Source organism: Pygoscelis adeliae, unplaced genomic scaffold, assembly GCF_000699105.1.
Source record: "Pygoscelis adeliae isolate BGI_AS28 unplaced genomic scaffold, ASM69910v1 Scaffold359, whole genome shotgun sequence".
Lineage (NCBI taxonomy): Eukaryota > Metazoa > Chordata > Aves > Sphenisciformes > Spheniscidae > Pygoscelis > Pygoscelis adeliae.
Genome location: NW_008825553.1, coordinates 450,897 through 465,647, shown reverse-complemented (window position 1 = coordinate 465,647; position 14,751 = coordinate 450,897). Strand labels below are relative to the sequence as shown.

The following is a 14,751-nucleotide window of genomic DNA, read 5'->3' as shown; positions in this document are numbered from 1 at the left end:
TTTCTGGCACTACAGGGGACTGTGCTAATTTAAAATACGCATCTTTTTTTCTTCCCCCAAGAATATCTTTCTTTATTATGCAGCCAATGGCATGAACCTATAAAACTCTTTCTCTTTCTCTCTCTTGCTTTTTTTAACAAAAATCAAATCATAATCCTACACAAAATGCCTGGCTTCTTCTCATAAACCATGCTAATATCAATGAAAATTCCAAGCATAAAGATTTGCATTTCAATGAGAAAGAAATTAAATGTTCACTGTAATTTTGGGTTGGGAGGAGCGGGGCAGCTTTTACAGTTCGGGTAACATTTTCAAACATGTTTTTGTGCCTGAGACACCCTCTTTGCCAATGACACTGAGGTTTTCAAACATCTACGTCACTTCTGAAAATGCAACACAAAGGCTTTTGGAACTTTTCATATGAAACCTTCCAAGAAGGGCCACTTTTCACCAAAACTCAAAATGCAAACAGCTTAAATACTATCCCTTAAATCCCCGTTAGTATTATGCTGATTTTCAAAGGAAAACATTGCCGGGATTAAAAATGCATGGAAAAGGAGCATGTCTCGTGTGCAGACAGGAGAACTTAATACATCTCTCAATACATCCTGGTGGCATCTGGCTGCGCTGAGAAGTGCAGCAAGCCAGAAGCAGCAAGGCAACTGGATATTTTCAAATGCAATGCTTAGTTTGCGGCTGAAATTCAGGTGCATGGGAATTAGCAGACTGACCTCTTTCGGGTAACTCTGGTGGCAATTCCTACCTCTTTCCTGGCAACAAGCTACGATGCAGATTCACGGGGAACGCCCGAGGGCTCAGCTATGCTGATGGCAAATATGGGAAGAGCAAAGCCTCTGTGTGTGAGTGTGTGCGCACGCGTGCAGCCATGCAGGTGTGCATACGTGTGGGGAATTATGCTGGAGTTGGGTGATGGATCACCAGACTTGGCAGAAACACAATGCAACAAGATAAGAAACCATTTGGATTAGCATGTAAAGTATAATACACCCTTTCTAGCTGATGCTTAACCATCTACGCGGGTGCCTTCATGTCAAAGAAGCTACTGGATTTGAAGTATGTTGCTCTGATCTCCCTCGCGCTCCTGCTGACACTGAGTTTTTCCTAAGACCCCACATCTAATGGTGCACAGAACGAAATCGCCTGGGTTTATGATTCGGCACCTGTCTGCTGATTTAATGCATGCAAAAAGGCTTCCAGGGTCAAGAAACCCAACCAAACCCGTCCCTGGCTTGTGCCCCGGGCAGGGCTCCTTACCCAGGGGAGGGCTGGACTCCAGCCCTAAAATACCATCTAGGGGGAGGCTTGCTCGGCCGGGACGGCTCCGCTCCCTGCCCGGCCGTGTCGGGAGCACGAGGGTTCGGAGTGCGACGCCAGGTTGGGGCACCCAGCCAGTTACCTTGTATTGGAGTTTGAGCCTGGGACCCAAAGTGGCTTGGGGTGCTGAGGGATCCGCGGGGGTTGGGTGTTGTTGGGGTGACTCTCATGGACTGGCGCAGCCGTTCCAGCTCCCCGTAGCGGTCGGTGAAGGGTTTGGCTTGGTCTTCTAGCTTTTGTCTGTGCCCTGGAACATGATAAGAGAGTCTGATATCTAATCAGTTACCCTTTGGCTAGAGCGCCCTGGTTAAACACAAAGTCAGCGCAGCCTCCATCTTCGCGGTTTGCTATTATTCGCACGGGGGTTGTGTGTGGGGGCCCCGGCGGAGATCGGCTCCCCGGGGGCTTTGCGTGGCACACACACGCGGGAAGAGCTCGCAGTTCAGACAGACGAAGCCTGCTGAAGAAGGGACACAGACTGACCCATGTGGGAGGCCCCAGATCATCCGGCAAGTCAGCGTGCGATCAAGGAGCAGGATGCGGGCGCCAGGGTCAGGATGCCCTGTGCCGTGCCTGAGTGACCAGCCTACACCAGCCCTCACTCTCTCCGAACAAGGAGGGGAGACACGTGCAAGGCAGGAGAAACCCCATCTCCTGGCAGGGTGGTGATTGGGGAACCAGCAAAGGAAACTGAATTTTAAGTATCTTCTACAGCGTTTGCTCAGTGCACAAAGAAAAAACTCTCGTCTTACTCCAGCCCCCTCCCCAGCTCTGCCCACCCAACGGGGCCAGAGCCAAGCAGGGCTGGAGAGGGTGCAGGAGGAGGGAAGGGAGCAGCCTGCCCACGGCACCGCACCTTGGCCGTCTCACTTCGCTTCTTTCTGTTCCTCTTTTCCTACCCATAAAATGGGGAGACTATTCACCTACCTCCCCCAGGCAGGGCAGCAACTAATGAGCATTTGTAAAGCACTCCCAGCTCCTTAGGTAGCAGCTGCTGGAACAGGGCAATAATTATTAAATTTATGCTAATTGTCCTGAGGCAAGAGGCGCATGAAATACACTTGATACATAACTTTTGCATTTTACTACATTAATCATCGCCGAACGGCTTCACTCTCTCTGGGCCAGATTCCAGTCTCAGTTACACCCGCACAAAACTGGAGAGACTCCAGAGAAGCCAGAGCTGCTTCAGTTTTACATCAGTGCCGGTTCAGACCTTGGATTCTCCTTGCTCTTTACCTGCCGCAGCCGTGCAACACCGCCAGCTCTTTGCACCTGTCATGAAAGGACCTTCCCAAGGTGGCAGAGGCCTTATCCCGGCGTAATCGAGAGCAGAGCTCGGGGGCACTGGAGGTGTGCAGGCACGCCGGGGAGGTAGGAGAGGAGCTGGGATGAAACCCTTCTGCAGCTCTTCTGCAAGCTGAGCTTTATCAGATGTAGCCCTATGGCCAACATCCACCAAGTCAAGCTCAGTTCTCGGTGGCTTTTAAGAAGAAAAGCGATGCATTTGAAAGGTGAAAAACGCAACCACCTCTTGCTCATGCCCCCCCTTCCCTCCCCCCCTCACATCTGCGTAGCGTGAGCTCGGTGTCAATTTATAGCAAAGTCACAGAAAGTCCCCAGACTTCCCCCTCTTTAAATCTGATGTCTGATATCTTCTGATCTTGCATTTGCTTGGCTCATCGCGCTCAGGCTGCGCTTGCCAGGCTGTCTGTGGAGACGCCGGACGGCTCGGACGGGAGGGGAGAACATCAACTCCGGAGGGGATCTCGCGCTCCCAGCTGAGCTCCCTGCCACGGCAACGCTCCACGGGTATCCCAACAGCAAACCGCCCCCAGCCACAGTTTTTGAGGGGCTTTGACCCTCCTCTGGGAGCTCCACGTCCAAGTGACCCCCACCATCTCCCCCAAACTCTATAATCCCCCAGGCTCCCGGGTGTGTAAAAGCTCAAACCGAACAAAAACGTGCTGATGCCAGAGAGCAAAACGTGGTAAGGACGAACTCCCAGCGGAAAGCAAAAGCCAATGGTATTTTGAAAATATATTTTCCCTGCTGTGTGAAGTAAACCAAGGAAACCTCAAATCGACACCATAAACCATCTCTTCTAATCTCTGTGCGTCCCTAGACCTTGGGCATCTCTGCATTATCTGAGGGCCTTCGGAGACGTGAGCAGCATCTGTCACACGGTATTTGTGCTTTCCCCAAGGGGCAAAGCGTGTGCAGTGAGGTGTCTTGTTTTGCTCCACATTTTATTATTTCAGTATACATTTGAGCACAGAAGAAGAAAAATAGGTTTATGTTTTTCCTTTAACCACTTTTCTCAGGCAGAGCTTAGCAGAGAAGCCAAAAGGACTTCAAAGACCAAGTTCTACAGAAATTTAATGGAAATTAAATTCTCTGCCTCTATCTCAGCTGAAACCCTATCCTGCGGTAGTATCTGGCATGTGACGGAGAAAATCCTGAAAAATAAATCGAGTGATCTCTATGATGATAATGTTTTTAAAGATTATTCAGCCGTATGGACTTAACTGAGGGCTTCATGTGGCTGCATCGTGCTGCACTGTGGTTGATCTGGTCCCCATGCTGTCTGAACGCGGGCACAGCCCCGTGGAGTTTTTAAGCCTCAACTAAATAGCAGTGTTGTACTTACACCCTCTAAAAGGGGCTGGTTTGCAGGGAGACCCAGCAATTACCAGCAAAAACCCCAAAAACCTAAAACTATCCTCAGAAAAAGAAAGCAGAAAACTTGATGCAAATATAAGTCAAGGCAAACACAGGGGCTCATTTAGGAGTGAAAGCCCAGAGGAGAGCTGCGGTGGGACCAGGACCCTTCCCAGCTCTCCTAGACCCTCTCCGGTTCGTATCCCACCCCATCTACACGGCGGGACCGGGCAGCGCTAAACTGTATGAAACAAGGCAGCGAATGAGTTAAAAACCACCAGCTTGGACTGCCAACCCTCTTTGGTACAGGCTGTCTCCCCAGGACTTCCTGCCGCTTGTCACTTAGAGCTAGGGACGTCAGATTTTGTCACGCAAGAGAGAATCGCTATTAATGGGTTTCTTTCATCAGAACAACCTGAGCTTTTTAATTTCTGCAGCGGTTGGCTTCATTAAAAGCCCTTCCCCATCTACCCACAGCTGTCACGGAGAGGAAACCAATGCCATCAAGTGAACAATAGCTCATACCTTAGAGAAGAGGAAGGTGGTTTCTAGCTTAACCCAAGGACTGACTCAAAGCCTCCCGAAGCCAGTGGGCGGATTTTCAATCGACTTCAAACAGTTTCAGACCTCATCCTAAGAAATCTGTCTGAGAAGTCTTAATCACCCCGACCTGTGAATTTTGGGGCACGAAACCTGCTGTTGGGTTGGAGATTTTGCACTGTGTTTCCAGCTGTGCCAGCGCTGGCTTGCAGGTCAATATTTATGGAAACAACAGCCCTTAGTACTATAAAATGATGGCAGCTACTGACCTTAGGCACTTCTTGTCAACAGCGCAAGGGTTTTAACGCTGGATCGGGTTTCCGAATCAGTTAACTCCGATATTGAACATGACATGATGTAAACACTGACAGATCACCTACAGTCCTGATGTAGTAACAAGATCTGTATCAGCATATCAAACAAACGATCCCATTGAACACTTCCCAGCTGGAAGAGCCGATGTGAATTTGACACTTTAGGCCAGTAATAAGAAGCATACTGGAAGTTTTGGGTGTTTTCTTGGAATGCAGACAGCGAAACAGTGTGCGCCACACTGGAGCTCAGGCCCTCAAAGCTGTGATTTAAAGACATGTTTTCTGCATTAAAATATTTCAAAGACCAAACAGACCCTGCTCTTCCTTCTAGGAGTGTGCAACCTGATGTGGCTTCCGAAGCTGGGACCTGGATGGGGTTTCCAGGTTGGGGGGGGGTCCACAGTGTTCACCAAAAGCAGCTTATTTCCCCAGATTACTGAGATGCAGAATATAAAGTTGATCAGAGGTAGAAAGGGGCTCCAGGAATTTCATGGCTTGAGTGATACCAAAATCTCTGAGCTGGCAGATTTGATTTGAAAAAACACCCTCTGGGGTGCCTGGGGGTTCCGGTCCCCTGATTTATCTGTGTTTAGATGCAGATGGAGTTACTGTCGGGACAGGCAAGGAGCTGCACAGCCTGCCCTCTGCCCTTGGGGGGTTCGGATTTGGGTGTCACGTTCATCCCCGTCCCTTGCCGTAGCCCCATGCTACCAAAGGATGGGAGAGCAGATGGTGGGAAGTGGCTTGGCCCTCCCCAGGCGTCTTGCTGCGAAACGCTGGCGGCAAGCTGGAGTGAAGGAAACATGGAGCGTTTCAGCTCGGGGGGGGGGGGGATGTTCATTGACACACACATTTGCAGATCATTCCCTTAGCTCCACTGAGGAGGAGACAAGAAACAGGAGACAGTAGCGTGGGCTGGGGCAGCAGCTTGAGCCAAGCCACCAGCGGCCGCAGAGGCCCCCACTGGTCCACCTTGAAAGCAAGGCAAGCTTGCCACCATCCTTCACCCAAGGCTCTGCTCAAATATGAACAGCCAAACTCTACGGCTTAGCCGAGAAGGAGCTCACCAGGAGCAGCCCGTGCAGCCATGCCGCACGCAACCCAGTGGCTTAGTCTCTACACGTCCTTGAGAATGGACCACAAGAAAGCAATCAGCAGTGGATAAAACTCCAGCTCAATGCGCAAGACACCTTTCAAATCCCTCCTGTAGCCCTCAAAATAGGTACTTCAGAGAGACACACCAATCCTCTACAGAGGGTTTTTCCCCGTCTGAGTCTCGGCTAGACTATCAAGTCCCAGCATGCGCTCCAGAAACAAGCCACATGTGAAATGCCTGTATTATGGGAACAGCAGGCCTGTCCCTTACAGCAGGTGTTGGGGTGGTTTCCTCTTTGCACATCTATAACACAAGACGTGAACGTCCCTCAGGTTTTCCCTGGAAACCCACCTCCGGCTTGAGACTCGCCATGGGTAATTCCGGGCCAAGAAGAATTTGGTGGAGGCCCATGGCCAGCGAAGGAAGGACGGGAGGACAGCGTGGAGATGGGAACCGGGCTGCCCGCAGTGCCGGCAGCTGGAAGGGACTCAAATATGACGTCTCCACGGAGGATGATGGAGAACTCCACTGAGCTCCGGTGAGTAGCAGCAGCTGGCAAGTGCCAGCGCTACTTCAGCCCACTTCTAAAAGTTGAAGCCCAGAAGTTCACGGGAGGGAGCAGGAGGAAAATGTTCTCTTCTGCTGCCGAACAAAGTCAAGCACAGATAACTCGTTATTCACATGTTTGAAATTGGCCTGCTTACGCCATTTGGAAAGAGAATCAGTCACAGCGAGGCTTTGCTTTGGTTTCCTCTGGCTTTCGTGAGACACTACCGCTACTGTCTTTCTCCAGCTTGGAGAGAAAGGGGAGTGTGTCGCAATGCGCCTCGACTCGCATGTCCTGGCAGAGGATTTACACTGACTTGAACAACGAAAGGAAAATAATATTTAAGGGGGTGGGGGAGAGAATTAAAAAAAAAAAAAAAAAAAAAAAAAAAAAGGCTGCTAATTTATAAAGCGTTTTTAACTGGTGGTGGTCTGAGATGAATTGGCTGCCTCTAAAAGGATGAAAATAAATATCCCTCTTTTTGAAGGAAATAGCCTGGCTCCCGGCCAGCTGGCAGGAAGCACAGAGATATGTTGCATTTACAGTAGGTTTTTTACTGTCTGAAGCTCCAGCAGCAGGAGAGATGTTCGTGCTAGGCAGCCTGGTATTGATTAGCTGGCTTTGCAAGCCCCTAATCTCCTCTCCCTTACGGGTTAGTCCCTTGACTTTGCCCCTGCCTCTCTCCCTGCTCACCCTGCGATGGGAGGCCTTGCAAGCGGGGCAGCTTCTGATAAATCCTGTTGTGGCCTTTTATTACGCTGGGAGACCCCAAAACCAAGCCCTCTGGATGGAAAACAAAGCAGGGCATTAATTCAGATATTTAAACAGAAATCTAGGGTAGCATTTCCTAAGGCTCCTGGGATGCGAGAGCTGTGGCCCGTGTTAAAATCAAAAGGAACATCACACCCAAATTTCCATGCAACTTCAGCACAAAGCCCTGAAGGACACAGGCTCCCCATTCCCGGGGGATTTGCAAAAGTGTTTAAAACACTTTACAGCACAGGTAAAGCTGGGGGCATTCTCAGCAGCAGACTGGGTAAAATTAATTGGGTTTAAGCATTTAGCCCATTCACGCCTTGCTGAAAATCCCCACAAGTGCTTGCCTGCATCTTCCCATCCTTAAAGACCTCTGAAAATCTGGCTCTGAGACTGCAGAGTGAATTAGGTGGTTTTTAAAAGTTTTGATTTGCAGATCTGAAAATTTCACCCCGTGTGTCACAAACTGTCAGAACGGTGCACATCTGCGGGAAACACAGCAGCTTTCATAACAGGGTGCAAAAACCACCAGCCTCGCTGACTTCTCTGCAGTTGCTCCCATTTCCAGGAAGGCAAAATTCATTTATGGGCTGTGATCCAATTCTCATGGAATTAGGCGAAACCCCTGATTCAAAGATTTCAAAGCTGGGTGCTTGGGAGGAAGCAGACAGATCTCAAATACATCCAGCTGGTATTGCCTCAGTCGTGTCTGAGATCAGATTTTCAATTGCATATATTAGCTGTCACTACATAGATCAGTGGAGTGATGCCAATTTACAGTGAGTTAATGCCTGCTATCTAACAACTTGAAATGGGACCTGCGTGGTACCAGTATAGCTGGTTTTTCCCTGTTAATAACCTGTTCCATTAGGGCAAGCACATCAAATTCCTTTGGGTGACACTGGTTAAGGATACTCTGCCCAGGATGGGGAGGACCATCTGCTGGGTTCAGACCTGTGCAAGGAATGTGCCGTGGCACAGCTAATGGGTATGAGATGTATCTGACGCTGCAGGGCCATGCGGCAGCCGACTGGATATAGCAGCATTTTGCCAGCCGGTCCTGTGCCCTCGGTAACGCAGCACAACCCGGATCAGACCCAAACTTTCCCAAGGTTTGAGGATGCTGAGCGCTGGGTTTCCCCTTTGCCCTAGGACGGAGCTGGAGCCGAGCCCTGACATTTGAATGTTAATATCCCGCGATCCCAGGATTGAGCTCCAAGCTCCATCTCCAGAGACTGGCTGGTATATTGGATAATTACAGCTCCTGCCGAGCTTTGCCAGCACACACAACGCAACGCTATAAGCAAGAGCCTCAGAGCAACGCTACCTGCACGGCACCCCTAATCCTCTCTGCAATGCTGCTCCTCCAAAGCCAAAAAAGCAGAGCTGTGCACGGGCTATCTGCAGGCGGGGGGGCTGCGCCGGGCTCCGTGGCTGCCTGCTCCCGGGAGCGTATGGTTTTGGGATGTGCTCAGCTGGGAACCTCCATGCGGGGAGGCACGGCAGCATGGGGCTCGGCTGCACAGCACCTTCCCGCTGCCGTCGTCCTTGGCGCAAAGTCTCGGGGGCTGAGACGGGCACCGGGGATGCTCTCCGCTTGCTGGGTCCCTCTTCTTCCCTCCCCTCTCTCCCCCTCTCCCGCTACAGTGCATAGATTCACTGGAAAGAGTAAGATAAAATAATGCAAAATCATGTCTAAGCACCTTCCGCTGCAGGATATGATTTATCTCTGGCTGATTGCAGAACAGGTGACTGGTCTCCAGCAGCGGAAGAGAAGGGTCTTAGGAACTAAATTTCATCTCATTCTGAGTCAAATCCTCTTCCTCCCTCTGCCACATCATTAAAGTGATTGGTTGTGCTGATAAGCCCTTTCGAGAGGGAGAAACGAGATGTGTCCTGCCCTGACATCTGATGTGATCTTGTGGTTTTGTTTGATAGTTCTGGTCCTTTAGCTGTTGTCTTCCCTGAAATGAAATTTGCCTTTTAGCATTGACTTTTTTTGTTTCTCTTTTCCAGCCCGTGACCCTTCGGCGCTGTCCTCCTGAGCTTGCAAATCCTGCCCGAGGGAAGCGGGGCTGCATTGCATTAATAACCCTGCAACATGCAGTCCCAGCTACAGCTCAATAAATCCTCGCTGACGACAACCTCCACATACATGCAATGCTCCCACATCACCTGCTGCCCAGCGGGTTATTAGATCCACTTTACAAATGGGTAAACTGAGGCACGGGGCAAAACACTGCCCCTTTACGAAGGAGTGAAGCTCACCAACATCCTTGTTGCAATGGTCCCAAATACGCCCTTTTAGTGCCGACGCATTCCGTCACCTGCATCCCAGCCCAGCCCGCTCGTCCCTTTGCACAGCTCCGTTTGGGCCCCGCCGCTGGACCCCGCAGGAATTTCTTTTGCTATTTATTTGTACAGCACCAGGCACAACTCGCCCCCACGCACGGCATTGAAACACCGCCGACACCCTTCTGCAAGAAGCCTTCAATGAAACTGAATTGTCCCGACATCCCCCATCCACTAAAGGATCCTTTTGCTCCAGTTTAATCTTCTCCAAATACACTATCAATGCTGACTTCTCCGATTCCGATTTATTTTCAAAGCAGGAGCAGATATGCCTCTTCCACCCCAGCTGAGAATCGTGCCCTGGGGTTTTCCTGAAGTTTTCAAAAGCATGAGGTGTTACAACCAATTTCAACAAAGATTTCTTTGTACAATGTGAGCAAAGATAATTTCCCTATTCTGACTCCCAATACTGCTTCACTTAGAAAATATTGGTCAGTTTTAAGTGAAATGAGTTTGAAGTTCTTATGCACCAGGTGATTATAAAAGGAGAAGTGGAATTTACTATATGTGGCAAATAAAATAATTAGAGGAGCGAATTTACTGGAGCCCGTATAATTTTGGTTGCTCTATTAATACTTCTTTTGAGGCCGGGATTACAGGCTCGAGCTGTAGCACCAAAGGCCCAGGCGATGCAAACCCGTCGCTTTGAGTGCGGTTGGGCAACCTTTGTCCCCGCTCTGCTCTCCTGGGGGAATGCTCTGCAAGCCCCCGGCACCCGGGCGTCCCCCGGGGCATCCCCGTGCCCTGCCGAGGGATGAGCGGGTCCCACATGGGGCTGGGGGTCTTGCACAGCCCGACCTGCAGAAACCCGCAGAAAGCCGGGCTGCTTTTCTCCCCAAGGGATTTTTATCGAGCCCCCACCAAGAGCTGAGCCCCGACTCCCCCTCGCCTCGTCTTTGCAGGATTGGACCAACCCCGAAGGGGTTAACTGGATAGCAATGCCTATAAGAAATTAGAGGAGGAGGTAGTTTAACATAATTGCTTGCGATGCATGTATCAACAGCGGCTCCAAACTGCCTCTGCAAGAAAACAATGCCCTGGACGGTCTGGGCAGATACCAAAGGGTGCAAATTTCCCCGCTGGGATCAAAACACATTAGCAATGGGAATACAAACAGAGAAACCCTCCTTCGCAGCAAGTACTGATTTGCAAGGGCTCCTGCATGAACTGGGGAGCCTGGAGCTGGCATCTCCTCATCCCTCCCCACCCCAGGGGCTGGCTGCTCCCCCACCGCCCGCGGGCCTCCTCCATGCTCCGAGAGATGTGGGTTCGACCTCGTCCTCTGCCTCCCGCCCGGCCGCTCGCTGCAAAAGTCCTGGTTAATGGGACGTTAGGGAAATTTTTAAGGGATCTGGCAGATGGAGGGCGAGAGTAGGCAGTGCGTAGTGCCCCACTCGAGCTGCCTTGGTGGGGCGTGCAGCGATGGCACCGATGCCATGCCATCCTCCCAGCCCCTCGCCCTGGCCGGCATTTGCTTTTCATTTGTCTCCATCCAAAGAGCAAACAGGACAGAGAAGGGTGAGATGGAACTGAACGGTCTCCACACAGGAGGCACGGGGTGGTCCGGGCTCTCAGGCACCGTCCACGCAAGCGCCCCATCCCAGGCACCAACAACCCCAACAGCAGCCGGGGGACAGCAGAGAAAACACCAATAAAACCAAAAGATTAAAATACATTGCATCCCCACTGAGGATTTCCCATGCCTGCCTTGTTTCAGGACACCCCAAAAAACCTACGCCCCATCCAAGGCTTTTTTCTCCTCCAGGTAGGACCCTCCGCGGGGCTGGAGCAGCGCGGGGAGAAGCAGAGCCCCGCCAGCTCTGCACAGGCTCCGTCCTCCAAAACCGGAGGCTGGAGCATGGCTGGGATTAGCCTGATGTCCCCGTGCAATGTCATCCCCCAGTGCCCAGGGGCCACTGCAGGGAGCACCGCGGCGGGTCCCCTGCCAGCGAGAGCGATGCCAAAGCTCCCGGGCAGTTGTACGGAGCCTGCAGGGTTTCTTTAAACGTTCACCTCAAATGGCTGCAGCGCATCCAGAGCAGAGAGTTAATAGGGAAGCGAGAAAGTGTGACTCAGGATTTCCTCCTCTTCCTCCCCAGGGAAGGGGACAGGTCTCAAGACGTGGGAAATCAGCGTATTTTAAGCACTGCATTTTAAATTAGAACAGATTATAGCAATTTTATATCGACAAATAACTGTCCAGGAAGTGGTGAGGTCATTTATTTATTTAAATGGTTGGTTTGATTGATTTAGTTGTCTTTTTTTTATTATTATTCCTTATTTTTCCTCTTCCTTCACCATTTCCCCTTTTTTTTTTTCCCCCTAATTCGCAGACAAACTGGGAAATGTCTGTGTATTTATATCTAGCTAAGGACAAGCAGGGGAATAAAAAAAAAAAAAAAAGACCCTAATAATACCCAAAACTATCACGCCACGGGAGCACTTCAGCAATGAGCCTGCTTTTAATTACGGAAACATCTCAAGTTCAAGTTTTGCGCATCCCCACGAGGAAGCCTTTTTGCCAAGATAAAGATCTGAAATCGTACAATACTGGCACGACGCAGCCCCTGTCCTGGGTCTCCATTCGAGCTTCTGAGAAGCGCAAGACCCTGTAACCATTTATTCTCTCTTCTCCAAGCGCTTGCCAAACCCGTATCAAATCTCCGAGGGTAAGAGGCGCAGCAAACACGGGGTGTCACCGCCCTGGGCACGCTGCAGACCACAGGGTCCCAAAATTGCCCGTAGGAATACGGCAGTAGGGGATCATTTTGCCCTTGCTCCTTTTTGGCTCCCATCCCGTAACCCCATCCAACTGCCCCTCTTCCTCATCCTCAGCTATTTTAGGCTGTCCCTCACTGACCCGCACCCGTGTCTGCCACTCGGTAGATCCCTATTTCCCCGTGTCCCGGGAATGGGAGAGCTGCAGATTTTATTTCACCATCCAGATTCGCGGAGCTGGCATCCCGGAGGGCCACAATGCATCGCCCCAAGCCTGCCCGCAGCGCACCTGAGCCCCACAGAGCTCTTCCAGGTCCCCGTCTCCTCCAAAAGTTGCTTCGAATCATAACAAAACCATGAGACAATGGGGTTTTTTTTATCCCCTGTGTGGAGGAAACACGGTGTGGATTTACACAAATCCCCCCGCAGCACAGGTCCACGCGACAAAGCATCCCGAGACGGGCCAGCCAAAATCCCCGCCGGGACGGAGGGCAAACAGCAGCTTTGCCGTGGGGTTCCCGGCATCGGCCCCGCTCCCCGAGAGCCGCTCTGCCTTTCCCAGAAGTGCCAGCAATTTCCCTTCCATGAAGCACGGTGTGGGGCCGGGATGTGACGGGTGAATTTATGGACCATTTAAGTTAATTGTGCGACCCCCATGCAGCCGCTTTTCTCGAAGGTAATGGGAACATTTCCGCTTCGTCTTTCTCTCTTTTTTTCCCCCCAAAATGGTGCAAACGAGGGAAGCCCTAAAGAGATGCTCTTTGTTACAAGCAATTACCAAGGAGTCCGAAATCTCACCAGAAACCATCAATGCTTTTAAAGACATTACAACCCAAAAGTTAGCAAGGACATAACCAACTCTGCAATATATTGAACACATCATTTTGTACTTTCGATGGCATTTAAGCCAGTAAGGCATGAAAATATGATACTGCTAAAGGAATCAAGTTTGCACAGGGCTGCTGTACCCCAGGAAGAACAAACAGCAGCCTGAAAGGTTGCGCCACGGGGAAGCTCCCACCGCTGAAACCCCCCCAAATCCGAGCCCTGCTGCCAGCAGGCACGGAGGGGCTGACTCAGCTCTTCGGCCTCACCCAGCCACGGCATGGTCTCGGCTTTGGGCAAGCTGCCTTCGCCACGCATGCAACCATTGGAATTAAAGCACTGAAGCTTCCCAACGCAGCCCCCACGGTGAATGCAAATCCCGGGTGCTTGGCCTTCCACCACCCCCCCCTCCCCCAAATCTGCGGGTCAAATTGGGCAGGATGGGAGGCTCGAATTAGGGCAGCACCATCTTATAGGGGTTGCCTGGCAATTTCTAATGGTTAGCATCGTATTAGGGCCTCTACAGAGCTTATTCTGACTAACGAGGTGGAATATTGCACCTCTTTTCCCTTCCCCGAGTAAAATGGGTTTCAGTTTTGCTATTTCTGGTAGTAAATCTCAGACTCATCTGCAGCCACGAGGGATGGGGAAAGTAGCGGGGAGATCGCTTGCCTTGCTAGCATGGTCCTGCGCATCCTTTTCCTCTCTAGCCTCAAACTGGAGCATCCACTAGGAATAATAGCAAAAAAAAAAAAAAAATCCACAGGACAGACTCCTCTGAACTCAAGAAAAATGGATTCAGACGCACCTTAAAAAAAAAAAAGTGAGAAAGGCTTTTTCAGGGTGGTTTGTGGACGCGCCGGGGTTCGGGGAGCCGGGGCCGGCGAGGCGCTGGGTGTGGGATGAGAACCGAGATGGAGGCGGTGAGATAGGGGGGTGTGGGCAGCGGTGCCGAGGTGTGTCCAGGCTGGCAGGTCCGATGCAGGACGGGGTGGTTCAGGGCACTGCTTTTATCAGCGCAGCTTCGAGATGGATAGAGAAGCCACAGTGAGGTATGTGTCATCCCCAGTAAGTGCTGATACAACCCTTCCTCCTCCCCGGCTGCCACCTGGGCAGCACAAGCGCTTGCTGGAAGAAATGCCTTTACAGCGGGGCTGGGGGCACCCGGGGCCACAGGCACCCTCCTCCCGCAGCCACCCCAGCACCCCACTGTTAACAATGGCAAAGCCCTCTTCAGGCTGGATTTACAGGCAGGATTTTCCCCTTTACAGTCAATCTTTCTCCCAGTTTTTTGCTTTTTTGCCCCATACTGGAAGCAAAGAGCTCCCAACCCACGGGGTGCTCAAGGGCAGGCAGCACCCAAGCCGCGGCCTTGCACCCACCGACCGCCAGCACCCCAGGGACACAGATGCCACTAACACCTTGCACAGGCATGGACAAGGGGGTTTCCACCCTCTGCAGATCCCAAACTCTTCATTTCCCATCTGAGAGCGTGGGGCTGGGCTTGCGGCTCAGGCTGACGTCGTGCGCCGGGCTGGGGGGAGGCGGGCAGGTGGGGAGGGAAATCCTCACCCAGCTGAGGCTCTCGAAAATATGAAAGCAAAAAG

General features: G+C 51.4%; 1 protein-coding gene across 1 annotated transcript in view; it reads right to left on the bottom strand.

Moving 5' to 3' along the window:
* Positions 1–14,751, bottom strand: part of RUNX3 (runt-related transcription factor 3) — a 52,576-nt gene that overhangs the window by 11,478 nt on the left and 26,347 nt on the right. Inside the window, exon 3 of the mRNA XM_009332184.1 lies at positions 1,418–1,582. Coding sequence (XP_009330459.1) covers positions 1,418–1,582 — 165 coding nt within the window. The remainder of the gene's footprint in view (positions 1–1,417; positions 1,583–14,751) is intronic.